The 23,131-nt window shown below is 43.6% G+C and overlaps 1 protein-coding gene across 1 annotated transcript; it reads left to right on the top strand.

The window, feature by feature from the left end:
- The first annotated feature begins 9,747 nt into the window (after nt 1-9,747).
- LOC107148663 (keratin, type II cytoskeletal 72) lies at nt 9,748-22,229 on the top strand. The gene is made up of 9 exons (XM_015493404.2): nt 9,748-10,272; nt 11,710-11,924; nt 15,955-16,015; nt 16,410-16,505; nt 17,217-17,381; nt 17,972-18,097; nt 20,068-20,288; nt 20,895-20,929; nt 21,655-22,229. The coding sequence occupies exons 1-9, from the start codon at nt 9,817-9,819 to the stop codon at nt 21,843-21,845; spliced, it is 1,566 nt and encodes a 521-aa protein (XP_015348890.1). The 5' UTR covers nt 9,748-9,816; the 3' UTR covers nt 21,846-22,229.
- Nucleotides 22,230-23,131: the final 902 nt, after the last annotated feature.

The raw sequence follows: 23,131 nt of genomic DNA, 5'->3' as shown, positions 1-23,131 counted from the left end.
CAGAAGATTGATGAAAGTGAACCAGCCGATGGCCATTGGCTATTTAGAGATATTTCTGCCATGCAGTCTTTATCTTGGGTTCTGATCATTAGTGCTGACTGCCTTAAATGAAACATGAGCAGCTTAGCTTAATACAACAAAGGTCGATCTCACTCATAGGCCAAGGCTGGGTAGGGCAGCTGTCCTCCATCATAGCTGTTGTAGCCCCATCACATGAGACACATGGCCTCCAAGGTCACTGAGACAGGGGAAAAGGGAGATGGAAGAGGCACATGGGCTGTTAACTACCTCATCATCCCAGATGGGATATACTTTCATGCCACTTACACTTCAGTGTCTAATGCTAGTCGAATGGATCCAAGTCCCCATGGAACCTCACTGGAGGCTGGGAAATGAGGAGGAGTGTGAGGCCATTTGGTGTGCTCTGGCAGTCAGTAGTGCAAGCCTACTCAGCCTAGAGACCCTGTGCCATTGCTAGGATGAGTATTTTTTTCCGTTGGCCAGTTCTGGGAGGATGCTGGACATGTTCTCTGGGGTCCATGCAGATAATCTCCCTTTGGTTTTGACAATACAACTCTAGACAGAGGGCCATAAGCTAGATCAGGCTGCATGTTATATTTATATCTCCTTTGTTTTTCCAAAAACTCCACCAGGAAATGTGTCGAAATCATAAATGAATTCAGCAAAGTAGCAGGATACAAAATCAACCTCATAAATCAATTGTGTTCTTATACTCCAATAACAAATCAGCTGAGAGAGAAATGAGGAAAACCATCCCATTCACAATAACATCAAAAACAAAAACAAAAACAAAATAAAACTTGGGAATTAATCTAACAAAAGAGCTAAAAGACCCTACAATGAAAACTATAGGACATTAATGAAAGAATTTGAGGAAGACTTAGAAGATGGAAAGACCATACATGTTCCTTTTTTTTTTAGTTGTAGATTTTTTTAATGAGAATTTTTTTTAGTAGATTTCTCTTCAGAAGACTTCACAGTCAATAGGAAGTGTCACAACATCTTTCTTTTTATTATTTATTTATTTTAATTAGATATATCTGACAGCAGAATGCATTTTGATCCATTGTATACAACTTTGCATTTCTCTGTTTGTACGTGATGTAGCATCACACCAAATGTGCAGTCATACATGTACCTAGGGTAATGATGTCCATCTCATTCTACCATCTTTCCTGGCCCCATGCACCCTCCCCACTTTCCCCTCCCTTTGCCCAATCAAAGTTCCTCAATTTTTCCTATACCTCCCCCCTCCCAGTTATGGATCAGTATCCACTTATCAGAGAACATTTAGCCTTTGGTTTTGTGGGAATTGGCTTACATTGCTTAGCATAATATTTTCCAACTCCATCCATTTGACTGCAAATGCCATAATTTTATTCTCTTTTATTGCTGAGTAATATTCCATTATGTATATATACCACAGTTTCTTTACCCCATTCATTATTGAAGGGCATCTGCGTTGCTGCCATAGTTTAGCTATTGTGCATTGAGTTGCTATGAACATTGATGTGGCTGCATAACTATAGTATGCTGATTTTTAAGTCCTTTGGATATATAGACCAAGGAGTGGTATAGCTGGGTCAAATGGTGGTTCCATTCTAAGTTTTTAAAGGAATCTCCATACTGCTTTCCAGATTGGTTGCACCAATTTGCAGACCCACCAGCAATGTATGAGTGTGCTAGATTTTCAAAGAAAATATTGAATAGAAGTGGTGAAAGAGGGTATTCCTGTCTTGTTCCAGTTTTTAGAAGGAGTGTTTCCATTTTTCTCCATTTAGAATGATGTTGGCCTTGGGTTTAGTTTAGCATAGATAGCTTTTACAATGTTGAGGTATATTCCTACTATCCCTAGTTTTTCTAGTGTTTTGAACATGAAATGGTGCTGTATTTTGTCAAATGCTTTCTCTGCATCAATTTATATAATCATATGATTCTTATCTTTAAGTCTATTGATGTGATGAATTATATTTATTGATTTCTGTATGTTGAACCAAGCTTGCATCCCTGGCATGAACCCCACTTGATCATGGTGCACTATTTTTTTGTTTTTAGAATTATATTTTTCTAGTTGTCAATGAACATTTATTTATTTATTTATATGTGGTGCTGAGAATTGAACCCAATGTGTCACACATGCTGGGCAAGTGCTCTACCACTGGGCTACATCCCCAGCCCCAACTATTTTTTTAAAATATGTTTTTGTATGCAATTTGCCAGAATTTTTTGGAGAATTTTTGCATCTATGTTCATCAGGGATATTGGTCTGAAATTTTCTTTCCTTGATATGTCGCTGCCTGGTTTTGGTATCAGGATGATACTAGCTTCATAGAATAAGTTTGGAAGGTTTCCTTCCTTTTCTATTTCATGGAATAATTTGAGGAGTATTGGTATTAATTCTTCTTTGTAGGTCTTGTAAAACTCAGATGTGAATCCATCTGGTCCTGGGCTTTTCTTGGTTGGAAGGCTTTTGATGGCATCTTCTATTTCCTTTCTTGAAATTGACCTGTTTAAATTGTTTATGTTCTCCTGTCTCAGTTTGGATAGATCACATGCCTCTAGTAATTTGTTGGTATCTTTGAGATGCCGCAGTCTGGCTGGGCACAAATCACGAACCACTCAAGCAGGAACAAACTTTATTTTCGAACTCCCCCCAACGCCACCCACGCGGCCTTCTCGGGGACACACCACACACCAACCGGAACTCCCACCACCCGAACTTCACCAACCAACGCAAACTCTTTAGGAATCCCCTCGAGAGCTCACCCGGAACTCAACGGGAACTCCATGAGAACTCAAAAGTCATCATCTTAATGGCTGGTTGGCATCACCTCTCAACCACTACTTCTGGCAAAAATGCCATGCGTCATCCCGACTCGGCTATGGCCCTCAACATTGAGATTTTCTCTTTTACTGGAGTATAAATTTTCAAAACAGTTTCTAATTCTGTCCTGTATTTCAATAGGATCTGTCATGATATTTGCTTTTTTATCACAAATTTTAGTAATTTGAAATTTCTCCCTCCTTCTTCCCATTAGAGTGGCTAAGGGTTTGTCAATTTTATTTATTTTTTCAAAGAACCAGCTTTTTGTTTTGTCAATGTTTTGAATTATTTCTTTAGTTTCAATTTCATCAATTTCCACTCTAGATAAAATCATTTCCTGTTTTCTACTACTTTTAGTGTTTGTTTGTTTTTTTCTAGAGCTTTAAGCTGTAATGTCAGGTCGATAATTTGTTGACTTTTTTTTTTTTAATGAATGAGCTTAATGCAATGAATTTACTCTTACTTCATAGTATCCCAGAAATTTTGATAAGTTGTATCGGAGTTCTCATTTACCTCTAAGAATTTTTTTTATCTCCTCCCTGATGTCTTCTTCTTCTTCTTCTTCTTTTTTTTTTTTTTTAATCTCCTCCATGTGTCAGTCAATAGTGTATTGTTTAGTCTCCAGGTGTTGGAGTAGCTTCTCTTTTTAATTTTACCATTGATTTCTAGTTTCATTCCATTATGGTCAGATAGAATACAAGGTAGTATCTCTATTTTTTGTATTTGCTAAAACTTACTTTGTGGAATAACATGTGGTCTATTTTGGAGAAGGATCCATGTGCTGCTGAGAAGAAAGTGTATTCGCTTGTTGATGGATATGTCTGTTAAGTCCAAATTATTGATTATATTATTGAGTTCTATAGTTTCTTTGTTTAGTTTTTGTTTGGAAGATCTATCCAGTGATGAGAGAGGTGTATTAAAGACACCCAGTATTATTGTGTTGTGGTCTACTTGGTTTTTGTAGTTGAGGAGGGTTTGTTTGACATACATAGATGCCTCATTGTTTGAGTCATAGATATTTATGATTATTATGTTTTATTGATGTATGAATCCTTTCAGCAGTATGAAATATTCTTCTTTATCCCTTTTCACTACCTTTGGTTTTAAGTCCACTTTATCTAATATAAGGATGGAAACCCCTGCTTATTTATATGGTCCATGTGAGTGGTACGTTTTATTCCCACCCTTTCATATTCAGTCTGTGGATGTCTTTTCCTGTGAGATGAGTCTCTTGAAGGCAACATTTTAAAAATCCAGTCTTTCAGTCTATGTCTTTTAATTGATGAGTTTACGCCATTCACATTCAGGGTTATTATTGAAATATGATTCGTATTCCTGGACACTTTGATTTATTTTTTGTTTTTAACTTAGCTTGGTTTCTCCTTTGATTGGCCTTTCCTTTAGTGTAGTTCCTCTCTTTGCTGATTTCCATTGTTGTTTTTCATTTCCTCCTCCTGGAATATTTTGTTGAGGATGTTCTCTAGTGCAGACTTTCTCACTGTAAATTCTTTTAGCTTTGGTTTATCATGAAAGGTTTTTATTTCTTCATCAAATCTTTAGCTTAATTTTGCTGGATATAAGATTCTTGTTTGGCAACCATTTTCTTTCAGAGCTTGGTATATGTTGTTCCAGGATCTCCTGGCTTTGAGGGTCTGGGTTGAAAAATCTGCTGAGATACGAATTGGTCTCCCTGTCTATGTGATCTGATTTCTGTCTCTTGAGGTCTTTAAGATTCTATCCTTATTCTGTATGCTAGGCATTTTCATTATAATGTGCCTTGGTGTAGATCTGTTGTAATTTTGTACATTTGGTGTCACTTAAGTCTATTGTATTTGATTTTCCAATTCTTTCTTCATGTTTGGGAAATTTTCTGATATTATCTCATTGAAGAGATTGTGCATTCCTTTGGTTTGAATCTCTGGGCCTTATTCTATCCCAATAACTCTTAGATTTTGTCTTTTGATGCTATCCCATCTTCACAGTGTGGTCAACTTTATTTTCCAGATTGTACACTTTGTCTTCATTATCTGATGTTCTGTCTTCCAAGTGATCTAGTCTGTTGGTGATGCTTTCTATTGAGTTTTTTGTTTGGTTTATTGTTTCCTTCATTTCAAGGATTTTGGATTTTTTTTCCCCAAATCTCTAACCCTTTCTTGAAGTAATCTTTTGCTACCTGTATTTGCTCCCTTATCTCTTTGTTGGTATGATTAATGGTTGCCTGTATTTGCTCATTTAGGTCATTCTTTAATTCACAGATCATTTTAATATGTACATTCTGAACTCCTTCTCTGAGATTTCATCACTTGCGCTGTCCATGGATTCTATTATTGTAGTATCCTGGTTTGTTTGGGGCATTTTTTTCCTTTTTTTTTTTTTCATGTTGTCTATGTGTCTTCCTTTCTTGCAGTGCAGATCTGAGGTATTACAGTTTCTGCCCTATAATTTTGTAGTACCCATGCAGATTATCTGTACCTCACTTTGGTGTTGGGCTTCCAGATCCTGCGGATCACGAGATGGAAGCTACTGCAACTATATATAGGTGGTGGTGGCACTAGCAGAGGTAACTTGAGATAGCAGCGGGGATGTCCCAAGATGGATGCAACCTCTTTCAGAGATGGGGCTGAAATGATGAGACTTACACTGGCTTTGGGATGTCTGTTCCGAGATGCAGCTGCCTCTAGGCCCTGTCTGTTGTCGAAAGGTAGAGGCTACAGCATGGGGAGGGCTATGGCGATGGCTGCAGTGTCCCAAGATGGAGGTGGGTTAGGCCTGGGCTCCCAGGTGGGCATGGGTGAGGGCGTGGACCTTGCGGACCCAGGCCTACCCTGGGCCTGGGCTCCCGCATGGATGGCAGAGGTAGTCCTAGGCCTAGGCCTGGATCCAGTATAGGTCTGCAGGACAGAGGGGTGGACCTGGGTCTACCCTGGGCCTGGGTTCCCACACAGGTTGGTGGAGGTGGTCTCCTTCCCATATTCTTGAGTAGGCAGGATAAATATTGTCAAAATGGCCATTCTGCCAAAAGTTCTATATAGATCCAATGAAATTCCCATTAGAGACAGAAGGAGGAATCACAATACCAGATCTTAAATTATACTACAGAGCTAAAGGAATAAAAACAGCATCGTATTGGCACACAAAATAGACATGAAGACCAATGGAACACAATAGAAGACACAGAGACAAACCTACTCATATTGGACAAAGGCACCAAAAACATACATTGGAGAAAAGATAGCCTGTTCAACAAATGATGCTGGGAAAATTGGAAATCCATATGCAGTAGAATGAAATTCTATCTCTCACCCTGCACAAAGCTCAAGTCAAAGTGGATCAAGACCTAGCAATTAGACCAGAGACCCTGCACCTAACAAAAGAAAATGTAGGCCCAACACCCCAACATGTTGGCTCAGGAACTGACTTCCTTAACAAGACCCCTAAAGTTCAAGTCTGTTTTGATTCAAGGAATTTAAGTCTATTTAGTGGTGAAATGGTGATACCTTGTTCAGTGTTTCTTAAAGTATATTCCTTAAAAACCTAGTTCCACTAAGATATTTGGCCAAAAAGAGCTCTATGGCATAAAAATAGGTTTTGAAAACAATGAGGAGTTTTTTGGGTTTTGTTTTGTTTTTTTTTTTTTAAATAAAAAGAGTACTTTATGGGGCTGGAGTTGTGGCTCAGCAGCCGAGTGTTTGCCTTGCACGTGCGAGACCCTGGGTTCAATCCTCAGCACCACATAAAAATAAATAAGTGAAATAAAGGTATGTGCTCAACTACAACTAAAAAATAAATATATAAGAATCAGTTTTCTTTCTCCTTACCCTTTAGTTTTGTTTTTAAATAGCTCATTTGTAAAAAAAAAAAAAAAACACTATATGCTCAGGTTGTACAAATCAGAAATATTAAAAAAGGAAATTATTCACAATCCTACTTCTCAGTCAACACATGTGGAAAAGATTGAGTTTTGTATAACCCTTTGGTACAGCAGAAAGCACTAAGTACTATTTTTCTTGTTAACATAGTTTAGTACTATCCATCCATACATTTGTATATGTATATATAGATTTAAAATGTTAGAGCAGTTACAGGTTCATAGTAAAACTGAGTGGCAGGTGGAGAGATTTCCCATGTAGCTCTGCTCTCACATGAGCAGAGCCTCTCCCATTATCAGCATCTCCACCAGAGTGGTTCATTTGTTACAGCTGATGAACCTACATTCTCTCACTTAGAATCCATAGTTTATGTTGGGGCTCATGGGCTTGGACAAATGCATAAAGACAGTATCAACTATTAGAGTATCATATAGAGTAGTTCTACTGCCCTAAAAATCTTCCAGTAGTCAGCATATTAATGGTTCTAGAAAGTTCTGTAATGAGACACTTGGTTAATATTTTTTAATCCAGCACAGAATGTGCCCTCACACTCCCATCCCCCAATATCTATTACTTTCCCTCACATGAGTGTTCCAGGACAAGAGAGACCCAGTTTAACCAGCACATTTACAAGTCTCTGCTTAGAGTGGCTTCATCCATCTTTGTTATGGCATGCTGGTTTCAAAGGGTGATGTTCTGGGATTAGACTCCAATCCTGGGGTTGCTGTAATACAAGAACTAAAGACAGAGGTGGTTACCAGGGCCTGAGGTGACACAGTAAGCTGCTATCAGAGCTAGGTTCCATGGCTCAGCCACCTTTGATCTGCCCTGAGTGTGTCACTTCCGTCTCTTTATAATCTGTAATAAAGGTGATCTCAGGGGTTGAGGAGCTCCTGATTCATCTAGCCAATGAAGCACTAATGGGAAGATAAGAAAACCTCATTTTACCTGTTCTTTGTTGTTGGGCAGAAGAGCCCTGGTCCCAGAGGGATGGGTGTCTCAACTTCTTAGAAACTTTCCAGAAAAAAAGTTACTTCAAAGATTCCCTTCGTAAGACAATGCTATGTAAGGATTCTCCAGTTCAAATCCTTTTCTTGCTTTTCTGTTTCAATGGCTGGAATTAAACTCTTTCTTGTGACGATGAGTAAAAAAAACTGGCTAAAGTTATGGGGTATAAGGAAAAGCCCATGAGATAATGAAAAGCACAACCTGGAGTTTCTTTATTAAAGGGCCTGTTGGTCCCACAGGTCTCCCCTCTCCACAGGGAAGGGACTACAGAGAGTACAGAAAGCCCACCCTCTTCCCCACTGGGGACACCACAGATTCTTCTATCTGTCAATCTATGTCCATCTCCAAGGATGCCCTGCCACTTTGTTCTCCAAGGGGCAAACAGCTTGGCTGTTATTATGCACTGTGATTGGCTCAGTGGAGGCCATGCCAGTCAGTACACCCAGGTATCATCTGGCTACCCCATGAGGGCCGAAGGGAAGCTCTAGGGCATAACTAAGGTACAGCAATGAGCTCTGTTCCAAGCAGTCTGTTTCACAATCATCCTGAATGTCCCTGGTGCCCAGGCCCTGGTTCAGCACTGGGGCAGTGGGGGATGAAAGGGTCAATCTATGGGCCTTGTCTCTTTGATGAAGCAAAACTCATGCCCAGGGCTCAGACAGACTGAGCACTGAGACTAATAAAACACAATTCCAACTGGGGACCAACTCTGAGAACAGGAGACTGTTTCTCAGAGAAGAGAGAACTCCAAGGCAATTTAAGTTAGAGAAAAGGAAGTTGGATTAGACTAGAGAAAGATGCTCTGTAGTTTGTATGGAATGAACTTCTAGAATCTGGTTCTGGATTTCAGATCTGAGGAGTCTTTTCCAGCCCTTCCTATTATTCAGTCCCAGTTTGATGGGGACTCTGAGATGCCTGATCAGAAATGCCCTGATCAGAGGTTTCTGGGATCAGATGAATGAGCTTCTTTTTCTCTTAAACCAAACAAAAAAACTCAGGAAAGAGCATCCATCCATCTATCTTTCTTTCTTTCTTTCTTTCTTTCTTTCTTTCTTTCTTTCTTTCTTTCTTTCTTTCTATATTTTTAGTTGTAGATAGACAAAGTATCTTTATTTTATTTATGTAGTTTTATGTGGTGCTAGGGATAGAACCCTCACACATGCTAGGCAAGCACTGAGCTACAACCCCAGCCCAGAAAGAGCATTTTCTAAATGCCTAAAGTATTCCCTGCCATCTCCCCATCTTTCCTCTTTCCTGGAAAGTATCTCCCCTATTCTTAATTTGGAAATGCTTTTCTGGATAAATCTTCTAGCTCTTGCCCAAAATCACCCCCAGCCAGTTGAACAGTTTTTAGTGGCTTGAAGTCAGTCACAGTGAGGTCCCTGCAGAAGAGCCTGTCTCCTCTCTCTTAATATTCTCCTTGGTACTCAGAAGGAGCTCTCATCCTCCAGGAATGGGGGTAGAGGGAGGAATGGGTTTAGGATGATTCTCTGGAATATTCTTTTGTTTTTCAAATATATTTTTAGATGTTGATGGACCTTCATTTTATTCATTTATTTATGTGTGATGCTGAGAATTGAACATGCTAGGTAAGTGCTCTACCACTGAGCCATAACTCCAGCCCCTCCAGAATATTCTTGATCCTGCGCATGTCCTTCTGATGAGGAACCAGCCTGGACATCTGTTGCATGTACCACACCCACAGGCCAGACCCACTGGAATCGTCCACTGAAGATCTTCGCAGTGATGACCCCAGTAATTGGAGGACAGCAAGTAGAGATAAGGAAGCTAAATTATTATAATGCAGGAGGTAAGCAAAGAAAATACAGGGTTCTGGTCATTTTTATAGGGGATTCATGGAGAGTTCAGGGGGAAGAGACAAAAATCTTGGGGAAAGGATGCTCATTTCCTAAATGAAGAACCCAGGGGGCCCCGAGTCACCTAAAAAGTGTTCCCAACATACAAATTAGGGTGACTCCAGGCTGCCGGCCTCACTGGGCTATTTAAGGGGCCAGCTGTGTAGAGAGAGCAGCTGTTGTCTGCACCTGGCCTGCTGCCCTGCCCTGCACCGCCCAGCGACCCGTCCTCACCAGCATGAGCCGCCAGTTGACCCTTTACCCCAGCGGGGAGCGCCTGGGCTTCAGCGGCTGCTCGGCTGTCATCTCTGGCCGGTTCAGCAGCAGTCCTGCCTCCTTTAGGGCCGGAGTCAAGAGCGCTGCCACCTTCGGTAGCAAGAGCCTCTTCTGCGTGGGGGGCGGCCGGCGCTTGGCGCTCAGTGCAGCAGCGCGGGGTGGCGGCTATGCCCTGGGCCATGGGGGTGTGGGCGGCGGCCGCCCAGGCGGCTTCGTGGGCACAGTGTTTGGCAGGGCAGGACTGGGGCCCACGTGTCCGTCCGTGTGCCCTCCTGGGGGCATCCCCCAGGTCATTGTCAACAAGAGCCTCCTGGCCCCCCTCAATGTGGAGCTAGACTCTGAGATCCAGAAGGTGCGCGCCCAGGAGAAGGAGCAGATCAAGGTGCTGAACAACAAGTTTGCTTCTTTCATCGACAAGGTGGGTACTGGAACATGTGCCTGTCCCTGCATTACCCCTATTCCCCGCCTCCCCCCAGTTCTGTACCCATTCTCCTGAGGATGAGCTGCATGTGAACCAGGGTGAACTAATCCCTTTCTGAGCCTACCTTTCCTTTTTGTAAAATGTCACAGTAAAGGATCCTACCCCAGTGAGTTTAATGATCAGCTGGGATGTTTACAGTGACTGGCACAAACTCCCAATACAGGGGAGCCTGTTCCTTCCTTGTATGGGACAAGACTCTGGGAAGGACGGCATGCTCAGAGGCAGGAGACTTGTAGAATGGATCCTTTGATGGCTCCCAGTTTCACTCAAGGAAATGGGAACACACACTCAGCACAAGGGAGTTAGAGGGATGTAGGCTGGGGAATGTCACAGGGTTTGGTGAATGGAGAGAAATTAAAAGGCAAGAGGGGATTGAAGAGGAGGCGAGAGAAAAGAGAAAACTAGCATCAGGCTGAGGGGACATTTGGAAAGAGGGCATGTCAGGTTCTATGTTTGGGGAGGGATTGTTCTCCAAAATGTAACAAGGAAGGTGACTCTGACGGTTCAGTGGCAGTGACCCCAGTGAATGGGAGGAGACAGGAATGGGCTTCTCTTGTCTCTACTGGGGTAGCAGGTCTAGACCATGAGTGTGACATAGGAACGTTAATTATAATGACAATAGCTCACATCATTGGAGACATCACTCAGCATGATGGACAGCAACTGGTACTGTCCCAAGGGACTTGTTTGTCAATGCACAACCTAGAATTCTGTTATTGTTCTGCCTTGCAGATGAGGAAACTAAGACATAAGAAATGAGCCCAAGTTGATAAACAGCCGAGGGTGGACCTCTTTCTCACTCTGCTAAGGAGGAGTGAGGTGGCCGGAGGGGAAAGGCCATGAGTTAAAGAAACACAGCTACTATTTTGGAAGACAGGGGCCATCTGCTTCCTCTTTCTAAGCGTGTTGTTCCTGAGCATGTTTTCTCCTGTCCCCCAAGTTTAGACATAGGTGACAAGAAGGATGTGGGTGAGCAGCAGAGGGACTAAAGTTGAAGGAACCCCTGTAAAGATGTGAGAACCCACTTTGAACAGTAAGAAACAAGAGCAATTTAGTCTCCATGGGAGGAAGAGCATCCAAACCACTAGTGAGATATTCCAGTTGCTTCTCAGTTCAATTCTCCCCTCTCCCCGCTTCCCAGCATGTATAGCAGGAAAAACTCTCAGTCACATGAAAACTCACCGAGGCAGAGCCAGATGGCACCGTTGCTCAAGTCTGCCTCCTGATTTATTTTCAACTGGATCTTGCTTCTTGTCTTAGAGACCCAGATGAGCATGTCTGCTAAGTTGACTCTGCCTCTGATGAGCCTTCCTGTTCCCCTCTCAAGAGGCAACAACATGCAGCCTCTGGGCCTTGACCACTTTTGTGTTCCAGGTGCGGTTCCTGGAGCAGCAGAACCGGGTGCTGGAGACCAAGTGGAACCTGCTGCAGCAGCTGGACCTGAACAACAGCAGGAAAAGCCTGGAGTCCATTTATGAAGCCCACATCAGTACCCTGCGGAAGCAGCTGGAGACACTTTCTGGAGACAGGGTGAGGCTAGACTCGGAGCTGAGGAGCATGCGTGATGTGGTGGAGGACTACAAGAAGAGGTGAGTGGGAGGCAGAGCAGAGCCCACTGCAGAGTCTGACTACAGATGAGGTTTCCATCTCAAGCCAATTTCTTTTTGCCTTCTTAGTTCCTTTGCTGAGAGCATTGCTGTTTTCTTTCCCACAGAGGAGGGGGAGTCATTTAAACAGAATGAGACTTAGGAAAACAATGGATCTATCCAGAAAGGTGCTCTGAATTACAGGAAATGTGTGTTCAGTTTCTAGCATTGGAAATAGAGGAATGGGGAAAGAGAATGGGCTCAATCAGATGGACAACTCAAGGGGCTTTGTAGTTTCTCCTGACTGACACTTTCCATGGTAGTTCCCAGAAAGTGAGATGCTCTGCCAATCCCAGAACAAATTTCAAATCTAAGCAAAAATGAAGACTTACTTCATGTTGAAGCATGTGTGCCTTTGAACCTCACCTTTCAGGAGAATAAGTGAAAATGTGTTTGGAAGCCCATATTGTGTCTCCCTCTGAGTTGAGCCAATAATGAGAGGTTCACTGTGACCTGACAGTTTGGAAGTTTGCTTCCAGTTGTCAGCATTTCTAGGCACAGGTGACCTCGTCTGCACTTCCAGGGAGTGGAGATGATCAGAACTGAATTCATTCTCTTGCTCCCCATTCAATGCCTGTCCAACTGTATTCTGAAAAGGAACCCTGGCCTGAGCCTGCATAGAGACCCCAAGGGAGGTGACATAGTCCCTGACCACAGAGAGCACATAGATTGTAGGGGCAAACTTGCAGAATACTTTCAGATAACAAAAATGAATACAGTGTGGACTGAGTTCAAGTGGAATTAAGAGGTAAATTGGACTCCAAGTGGTGTTTGAGCAAGGTATGGAAGAAAGAGGAGGCTGCAGGCTGGAAGTCCCTGGCAGAGGCCTCCAGGGACTATACCTTTTAGAGGTTAAAGGTCTGGAGTTGCAGAATTGCCATTAACTCATTGAGCAGCATAGGTGAGCCTCCTGATGCACTGTGAATTTAGTTAATAAAATTTATAAAAATCAAATATGAGCCTGGTGGGGTGGTGTGCAAATGTAATCCCAGACACTTACCTAGGAGGGTCCCAAGTTCTGGGTAAGTTAGTGGGACTCTCTCCCCTCGCCTCCACCCAAAAGAGGGGGACTTGGACTTGGGATGTAGTTCAGTGGCAGAGTAACCCTGGGTTTAATCCCCAGCACCCCCAACCCAAAATCAAATGCTGATACCTGCCTTAATACCTAAAAAAAAGCTGTTGAGAAGATAATGCCTGATAGTTATGTCTTCACAGCTCTTAAAAAAATTAAAGTACAACACATGTGTAAGACATTGTTTCCCTGATGTCAAAGTCCTAGATTTGAGTCCTAACTTCACTATAAACTACCAGTATAACCTTGGCCAAGTCTCTTAATATCTTTAGCACCATTTGTAAACTTGAGATACAACTGACCTCATAGAACTGTTGTGGGAATTAAAAGAATTACTGAAAAGCTTAGCATGATGTTTAGCATGAAGAAAGGTAGTTAAATAAATATTACTTGCATTTATTATGATTATTTTAAATTTAATTTTATCACTAATCTCTTCCGTCTGTGGGTCTTTTTTATGTTGTAACTGTTATGACATTGCATAGAAGCTCCTAATTATAAAACATCCTTGAATTAACAGCTTTAGTGCATTTACCTTCCCATTAAACTATGAGTTTCTAAAAGATAGTGTGTGTCTTTAGCATCATTCTATACCATGAGGTTTTTCTCATAGATTCCCTAAAATAATTTTTAAAAACTCACCATTTAAAAACATTCTCACAATTTATTTTAAAAATTTGACTCCTAAAAATTCTTATGAATTTAAGTAGTTGTAAAGGCTGTCATTTCAAGCATATTATGTATATTGCCATTTAGAATTATATTGGCTACATCATCATTTAAATATATTCACTTGCATCTAGGTGCCACTGCAGTTTAATACCCACCGTCTTTCATCAAAAAGTTAATAAAAAGTTTTGCTTTAAAAATTATAAACTCAACCTGACCCTTGTCCCATTGGAACTGAAAATTTCAAGCCACTTTCCCCATATCATTTGATTACAATGTAATATATTTTTATACCTTTATGTCTTTTATTGACCTTGCTCATGAAATACACCTGTAACTTGAAATTTTAGAAAGTTTATTTCTTAATTACCATGAGTTTTTAAATGCTTAAGATTTATTCTGGGTTGAGTTATTCAAATAAAAAAATATGTTGTTAATTTTGTTAAATAAGTATAAGACATAAAAATAGTTTTCAAAAAGAAGGTTTTAAATTTTTATTTTAAAAATTTATTTTGATTTTTTCTGTATTTTTATTGTTGCATGATAATTATTATAATGGTGGGACTTGTTGTTACTTATTCATACGTGCACACAATATAATATAATTTGGCCAATATCATTCCCCAGCGGAAACAGATTTCTTAATGAGTTGAACAGGGCTGATTTTCTTTCATTGGCTTAGTTATCCATGGAGGATGTTGATTCTTGTTAGAATTATAGGATTCTAGTCTAATATTATCTTCATTCCTCTGCAAGTTCTGGAAAACTATTCATACAAATAGATTGTAAAGAGTTTTGTGAGAGTAGTGTTATTCAGTTTTCTGGATGTGTTCCCAGTTTTTTTGTTTTTTCTTTCTTTCATAGCACTTATCATTTTCCAGTATTCTATATAATTTACTTATTTATTGTTTGTATTACTCTGCTTCCTAAAGGAAGGAGTTTGTTTTGCTCACTGATCCCAACTTCCTGCAAAATGCCCCACGTTAAACATATAATTCTTAGGTGAATGATCACATGTTAAAACCACATTAATGACTCATCATTATAAATCATTTTAAATGATCCACAGCTGACAATGTAGGCTTTTCTTTCTTTCTTTCTTTTGTAGTCCTTCACAGTTATTTTTTTCTCTTTACATATCCATGACAATAGAGTGTATTTTGACATATCATACATACATGGAGTAGAACTTATTCTAATTATGAATGTGATTGTAAATGATGTGGACATACACTAGTCATATATTCATATATGAACATAGAGAAGTTATGTCCAATTCATTCTACCGTCTTTCCTATTCTTCCTCCCTTCTCTTTCTTTTTTTAAAAAATTGAAAACCATCTGACTTGCAAAAAAGCGTGTTTTTCCTAGTTGATAAAGTCACTTATCTTCCAAATTTCCAGAAAGCATTTCCTCTCTCTAGTCCCTGGCAACCATCATACAATTTCCCATCTCTATGATTTGTTACTTTAAGAACCTCATATAAATGGAATGATATATATTCACCTTTTGTAACTGCTTATTTCAGTTAGCATAATGTCCTCAAAGTTCATTCATATCATATCATATTGCAGACTTTCTTTATAAGCCTGAATTCTTCCTTGTATGTATATCTGACATTCTATATTATCATTATTATTGTTAGTATTATTATTTTATTATTTTTTTACCAATGCTCAAGTTCTTGTTCTAACAAATGTCCTGTAGTACATTCTTTGATAATAGCAAGGGATGGAAGAGGTGGTCTGTTTAAATACAATGATCCATAATCTGCCCTCCCCAATTTATAATATGTCTGTGTGAAGAACATCCCAGTCCCATTCAAACAGTTTCTAAGACCTCACTTCACCTGGAAGAGGAAAAAATGTTTAAGAAACAGATACAACATACAGTGTTTGTTCTGTGCCTGGGAGACGTTGGCACCCTGGGCCATAGCAGCATATGAAGGTGTGTGCCTTTCTGCTGTGACACAGAAGCGGCCAGTTTTGAGAGGAAGGTGGGAAGGTAGATCTGGGGGACTCTCCACCACTGGTGCTTTCTCAGGTGAACCATTTTAGGGAAGACTGCCTATGAGCTGAGGAGCTGGAAATGGACGTTGAGCCTGTCCTTGCCCCCATGCCCTTTGGAACTGTCATGTGTGCACCAGAAGTTCCTGGTCTCCACCCCACTTGTGGCATAGAGGGGACCACTGACTGCTTGGTGAGGGTTTTCACAGCTGCATTATCTCAACAGGTACGAGGTGGAGATTAACAGACGAACTGCTGCCGAGAATGAGTTTGTGATGCTGAAGAAGGTGAGAGGGCCCAGGCACGGTTGGAAGATGCCTGGAGGGGTCCTGACCGCCTGGCCCAGTGGTGTTCGCAAGATGAGGGAAGGGACGCTCTGGGCCACTCAGTTCTTTGGGCAAGGGTGACTGGGATTCTAACTCTAGTTCCTTGCACCAAGTCCCTTCCTGGGATGTGGCTGATCCTAGCATGTGCCAGCTTAAATCCAGACATTCTGCTGTACTTCTAGTGTGGCTATTGTACTGCACTTGAGTTGTTTTGCTTTCAGGAATTGGGTCATTCCAAAACATGAGGTCAGGGAGGTAGATAGCACCAGGGAGCTGTGGCTTTTTGTGGCAGGGAGGGCAGGGCAGGGAAGGCAGCTGTCCATCTAGGGCAGCCTGACTGTCTTATGTACCCCAGGATGTGGATGCTGCCTACATGAACAAGGTAGAGCTCCAGGCCAAGGTGGACTCCTTGACAGAGGAGATCAAATTCTTCAAGGATCTCTACGAAGGGGTAAGGACTTTGCTGACCTCTGTGTTATGGGATGCTGCCCTTGACCAAGGATTTGTGGCCAAGGGGTGGGAGGAAGAAGTCTTTAACTTGGTGCAGCTGACATTTGCCAAGACCTCACTGGGTGCTAAGCAATGACCAAGGCTTTGAGGGAGAGGGAATGATCCCTGTCCCCCAGGAGTTCATGGCCAGGCACGAAAACCAATATGCAGAGGAGCTTTGAGAGAGCAGAGGCAAAGCAGGGTGAATCCCACCTGGGCCATCCTAGAGCCTGGAGAAAGGAGTTCAGTGGGTGCTGGGAAGGGCCCGATGTTCCTGCCTGAAGGGGCAGAAGAAGTGATGATCCAGAAGCCTGCTGTCAAAGCTCCAGGGGTGTGGGAGGAAACAGAAACCTGGAGAGGGGAAAGGTGGCAGTCATTCCCTTGAGGCCTGCAAGTGCCACATGAAGAGTGGCTTGATTCTGTGGGGCAAGGGGGGCCTTGCTAGATTTTGAGGAAGAGTGGAGAGGGGTGGGAGAGTCCTGAGGGCATGGTAGAGAGCGGTCCCATCACGGGGGTCTGAAGCTCAAGGACCCACTCTCATGCCAGACAACCGGTGACACTGAGGCAGAGCTCCACATTGAGGATAGCAAGACATGTGCCCAGGGAGGGTCAGGAGAAGTGGTCCCCTCACAGGGACCCCCTAACTGGCTCCCTTCCCCTCACTGTCCTCCAGGAGATTGCTCAGATGCAGTCCCATATCAGTGACACATCTGTTGTCCTGTCCATGGATAATAACCGGCAGCTGGACCTGGACAGCATCATTGATGAGGTCCGCGCCCAGTATGAGGAGACCACCCAGAAGAGCAAGGCTGAGGCCGAGGCCCTGTATCAGGGCAAGGTGAGCTGGGTGCCAGATGCGCCAAAGCCCAGTAACTACAGCTGGGACTGCATTGTGCATGCTTATGTGCACACGTGGCATGTGTGTGTATGTATGTGCTTGTGTGTGCATTTGATGTGTACGTGCATGTGTGTGGAAATGCCTCTCCATGGCCCGGGGAGATCACCCGCAGTCTTGGCATGTGTTAGGAATGCACATGGGGCTTAGCCCTTCCCCTGCCCTGGCCTTTGACTGAACTCTGAGGCCATGACAGCCACAACCCTGATAGAACTTTGATATCGTGTCTATGAATAACCTACATATCTCAGGTTTTCTTCTTCTTTCCAACTCAAGCAAAATGAGGACAGAAAATTCAAACTCTACAAGGCTCTCATGTTTGAGAACCCAAGAATCCTATTGAATTAGGGTAGGGCCCTTCCTCTCCAGAAGAAAAGCATTATTTCCTGCCCACTTACCCCCCAACTCCTTCTCTTGCCCTCATATTGCTTCAATAATGAGAATGCTTGGGGGCACCGTCCCTGTGCTGAGCACCCCTCAGCAGGTGACTTCTATCTGACCTGTGCTCCTTCTCTCTTGCCATCCAACCTCAGATCCAGGAACTGCAGGTTGCAGCAGGCCAGCATGGGGACGACCTCAAGCTCACCAAGACAGAGATCTCGGAGCTCAACCGGCTGGTTCAGAGGATCCACTCGGAAATAGGAAATGTGAAGAAGCAGGTGGGTTCTATGAAATGAGTCCATGAATGGGGTTGATTGGGCACCCATCTGGACAAGACAGAATATGAATAAAGGGTAAGACGTGGTCCGATCCGGAGGTATTTACAACTCATAGGGAGGGGAGGATCGAGCGCATGGGGATAGCAGCGCCTTCTACACAGCGCAGCGTGCACTGTAGATGCCATGGGAATCCAGAGGGGCTGGAGATGAGTGGGGACGCGAGGGAAGCTGTCTGCAGGGGCTGGGATTGCACCGGGATGGGAGGCAAAGGGAAGACTGAGAGGTGTGCCACCGAAGGAGCCAGCAGGAGCCACGGACGGAGGCAGGCACGTGCATGGTGCATGTGCAGGGAGGAGGGCTGCTTCCCTGGGGCAGAAGGCAGGTAATGCAGCAAGGTGGCCTGGAGTAGAGACCACGAGGTAGGGGTAGGCGGATTCTGGACACCTTCTAAGTCAGGCAGTAGGTTTAGGCCTGATGCTGTAGGTAAAAGGAAGCCTTTTTAAGGTTTGACATGGCTATTTCTTGTTGGAGGAAGGAGAATCTGCAGTTGATTTTGGAACAAAATGGGGAAGAAATAGCCTCCCACCCTAGACTCAGCCTAAGCCCCTGGTGGGGGTCTTCCCCACGGTGGTTACATGTGGCGGGCACTGCACTCAGTTCCCCATCTCTGGGATAGCATGATTGCAACCACACTTGTGCCACCTCACCTGTGGTTCTGTGGAGACCAGTTGTCCCATTTCCTTGCCCTTCACTTCATTCCTCACCCCTCATCCTGTGCCTGTGCACATGTATGTGCACATGTGTGAACACACATATATACACACACACACTACTACTCCTCTGTGTAGTAGGCTCATAATGCTGGGAAGAAGAAATAAGAACTTAGAATTAAGTAAGAACTTATTTAAGTTCTTTGCTTAATCAAGATATATGTAAATGCAAGAAAAAATTGTGATGTTGAAGCTCCCTTGGCATTTGATGATGGTATCTAGCTGATAAAATGTTGTGTGCTCACAGTTGGGTGCACTTATTACCAGAAAGTGACTTTTTAAGATCAGAATGTCACTGTGTTCTGGGGGTCAGGGAAGATGTCTCTGTAGTAAACATGTGATATCCTTTGTGACACTCGGTCCTCATCAAGTCTCCTTTTGAGGGCCTTCAGTCAAGGGCCTTTCCTGCCCTGCTCAAAGAAGCTCAGAGTAACAAATGTAGCATTTGTATCAAAGAATGTCAAGATTTCAGACACTGCATTCACAAGACCTAAGCTTTTGATGTGCCCTGGGTTCATTCTGGGGTTCTTGATCAACAAAAAAGAGCAAAGGACAGTTTGAATTCAAATGACAGAATTTATTACCATCCCCCAAATCACTAGACCTTCACAGTTCCAAGGATGAGACATGGTTTTCTGTGGTTAGGCAACTAGGTCCTGGGCGTCTCCTCAGGCTGTGAGTTACTCACCCAAAATGCCATGGGAGATGGCATTCTGGGGGTTGCCTAACAGAAGAAGGTGGCATTCTAGAAATCCATTTTTCCTCTGGTTCAGTTGTGGTTTTTCTGGACATGAAGTAAACTTGCCTCCACAGAAAGGGGACACTCCACAAAGAAGCCTGATCCTTAGATCCCACCAAACATTAGCTGAGTGACCAGAACATGTCCATACTAAAAGACTCAAGAAGTCCCCGGAGGCTTTTACATGCATGCAAGCACACAGCCCCATCTGCAGTGTCCTCTGGCAGGTCACCTGATTTTACCTAACAGCAGGAGTTTGTCACATTAAAAACAGTACTTCCATCTTCAGATGCGGAGGCATCAACTGGGGTGAGCCAGGGGAAGGATGGATTCACCTCTAGTGATCAACCTGGAGGATCTCAAAGCATTTGCTATCAGTCAGGGCCACAGGAGGGGGCGATGTCCAAGCAAGATGTCAGAACTGGGCTCTGATGTAAAGTGCTAAATCTGCTTGCCACCAGTGCTCCAGTCTGGAGACGGCCATCGCTGACGCGGAGCAGAGGGGTGACTGTGCCCTTAAGGATGCCCGGGCCAAGCTGGATGAGCTGGAGGGCGCCCTGCAGCAGGCCAAGGAGGAGCTGGCCCGGATGATGCGCGATCACCAGGAGCTCCTGAGCGTGAAGCTGGCCCTGGACGTGGAGATCGCCACCTACCGCAAGCTGCTGGAGGGCGAGGAGAGCAGGTGAGGGGCAGATACCTTCTGCCTGGGGCAGTGTTCTCTCTTCTTTAGTAGGCAGCCCAAAGGCAAGCGGGTTAGTTCTGTTAAGGTCCAACTGAATAAATCCTACAGCACATGGGCTTGCCACGTGGTACGGAAGGCTTAAGTTAGACAGCAAGAAGGACTCAGTTGTAAAAGTCCCAAAGAGGTCATGGGACAGGGAGTATCAATGTCAGCAGTGTTAGAAAAACAGAACATCCTATGGTCCTTCACCTGGCTTGGAGAGGAGGGACAAGATGGCCTCCAAGGGTCATTCAAGTTCAAGGTCACTTTGGAGAAGCCTAGGGCCCAGTAAGGATGTGGGCTCTTTCTTAATTGTCTAAGACTAATGGCATAATTATAGAGGACTGGAGGCAAAGCTGTCTCACAGAAGAGACAATCCTGATGCCTCTGGTGGAGAATGACTCCCTACAACAGAGTTCACTTTAGTCCTCTGTTTCTTGAGAGGTCCTCCTGGGATATGGGAAGAGGATGGGATGAGCTTGGAGAGCATGTTCTGAGAGGAGAGGTTAATTCAAAGATGGGGCAATTGTTTAAGAAAGATTTACCTGTTTTCTTCTCCCTTTGCAGGATGTCTGGTGAATACCCAAATTCCGTGAGCATCTGTAAGTACCTGCACATCTCAGTACCACCCTTCATCACCTTACTAGAAATCTGGCCTTTTAATCCCATGATATAAAACAGAAATCAGGGAACTGGCTTTAGTAACCACAGGGAAATGATGGATGGAGAATAACAATATTATGAAAAACAGAAGTGCAATCTACCGAAAAATTCAGTGATACCCAACAGTGTCTAATCCAACTGTTGGCTATAAGAACAATGCTTAATGATGACCTTCTTTTCCTATTGAGGTCAGGCCAATGTAGAAGTCCCAGATTTCAGGAAAAGGAGTTAAGGGGGACCTGAAAGCTGAATAATGAAAAAGAGCAGCTGAAACAACCCACTCTATGCTTAAACCCTGGGGAGAGGTGGGGAGGTGCTGCATTCGGAGAGGCAGGGATACTGCCAGCAGCCTCTTTCGGCATCAGCAGCCATCAGAAGGTCTCCCTCAGTGAAGGGCCTGTCATCATTTGGTTCTGTCTGTGGGGAAGTTCCTGAGAAGAGTCCTGGCTGCTAAGAGCTGAAATTCTGGTATTTATAAATTTTCACAGACCACTAGAAAAAGCTTGATTATATGGGGATGAGTACATGAAAAATGAAGCCACATATCAGAGCTCATGAAAATCTCTTAGCAAACTAAAGAGAGTGAAAAAGAGAGAGAGCATGCTGAAGGAGTAGTCCAGGGCACAGGGCCGACTGGGCTGGGGTCTTCTCTCTGCCCTTACAGCTGTCATCAGCAGCACCAATGCAGGCGCAGGAGGGGCTGGCTTCAATGTGGGCTTTGGCACCTCGACCAGTTACAGCTACAAACCTGTGGCTATGGAGGTCAAGACTAAAGGCAGCTGTGGCGGCGAGCTCAAGGATCCCCTTGCCAAAACCTCGAGCAGTAGCTGTGCATCCAAAAAGGCCTCCAGATGATGGGCAGGTGGTGGCTCTGTGCGGAAAGCTGCAGAAGCCATTCACCTCCTCCCTGTCCAACCCAGAGTCCCCTTTCCAACTCAGGAAATGCTTTGCCTGTCACCATAATCCCAGTCCTGTCTTCTCCCCTGTTGTCTTCAGTGGGGCCATACTCTGATGTAGGGAGGCTAGTTCCCTCTGTCCTGGTGGCTTTTCATTGCTTAACTGCAGAGATAGTGCACACACCCAGGAGGCTGGTCTGCAGCCAGCCTCTTTCAAGTGCAAACCCTTTTCAAGTGGCTGTCTTGGGCTGTCACTGCCAAGAAGCTCTCTTTGTCCCCTGACTGGGATTGTGTCTGTTCCATGCTTCTCCTGCAATAAAGTCTGTTTTCTATTGCTATCACAGAATGCCTGAGTCTGGGTAATTTATAAAAAAAAAAAAACAACAGAGATTTGTTTTGACTTATGGTTCTGGAGGGCCAAGAGAATGGCCCCAGCATCTGTTTGGCTTCTGGTGAGGGCCTCATGCTGCGTCTCTGTGGCAGCCAAGTGGAAAGGGGAAGTGACATGTGCAGGTGGAGCACTTGGGTGAGAGAGACTGAGGGGAGATGCCAGGCTTGCTTCACAACAGCCTGCTCTAGAGAGAACTGATCCATTCATGAGGGTGGTGCTCTCTTGGTCTAGTCACATTCCAAAGACCCCACCTCCCACAGCTGCTACCATATTGGGGATCAAATTTCAACATGGGTGTTGGTGGGGACACACCCTACCCAAGCCCTAGTGCCAGCTGGTTTTCCAAGTGGACTCTGTAACCTGGGATGTTGGCCTCTGCATCGCCCTAGTTTTTTTTGGTCTGACTCTTGCTTCCCTCTGAGTCCCTGGCCTCCTGTGGATCTTTGCTCTCTGGTTTTAGCCAGGCAGGTATTGGGTGATATCTGATCCTGTATATGGTTGAAATACACTGAGTAGGTTCAGTGGTCCCTAGGCACTGTGTCACCTAGTCTACATAATGGCCCTGTGAGACAGGTGATGGCACCTGCTACAGAAAGACATTTTGAGACTGTGTCAGAAGTTGGAACTTTTCTAAAAAATTCATTTATGTTATTCTTTTTAAAATTTGTTCTTTTTTAGTTATACATGACACTAGAATGTATTCTGACATATTATACAGACATAGAGTACAACTTCCCATTCTTCTGGTTGTGAATGATGTAGAGTTCCACTGCTCATGTATCATATATGAACATAGAAAGGTTATGTCTGATTCATTCTACTGTCCTTCCTATTGCCAGCCCCCTCCCTTCCCT

Source organism: Marmota marmota, unplaced genomic scaffold, assembly GCF_001458135.2.
Source record: "Marmota marmota marmota unplaced genomic scaffold, marMar, whole genome shotgun sequence".
Lineage (NCBI taxonomy): Eukaryota > Metazoa > Chordata > Mammalia > Rodentia > Sciuridae > Marmota > Marmota marmota.
This window is presented reverse-complemented; position numbering and strand designations above follow the sequence as displayed.

Excerpts from the sequence above, each read along its gene's own strand:
- LOC107148663 (XM_015493404.2), top strand. The coding sequence starts at position 9,817 with ATGAGCCGCCAGTTGACCCTTTACCCCAGCGGGGAGCGCCTGGGCTTC. Across the intron at positions 16,506-17,216 it reads TCAAGGATCTCTACGAAGGG|GAGATTGCTCAGATGCAGTC; the intron begins GTAAGGACTTTG and ends ACTGTCCTCCAG. Across the intron at positions 18,098-20,067 it reads TAGGAAATGTGAAGAAGCAG|TGCTCCAGTCTGGAGACGGC; the intron begins GTGGGTTCTATG and ends GCTTGCCACCAG.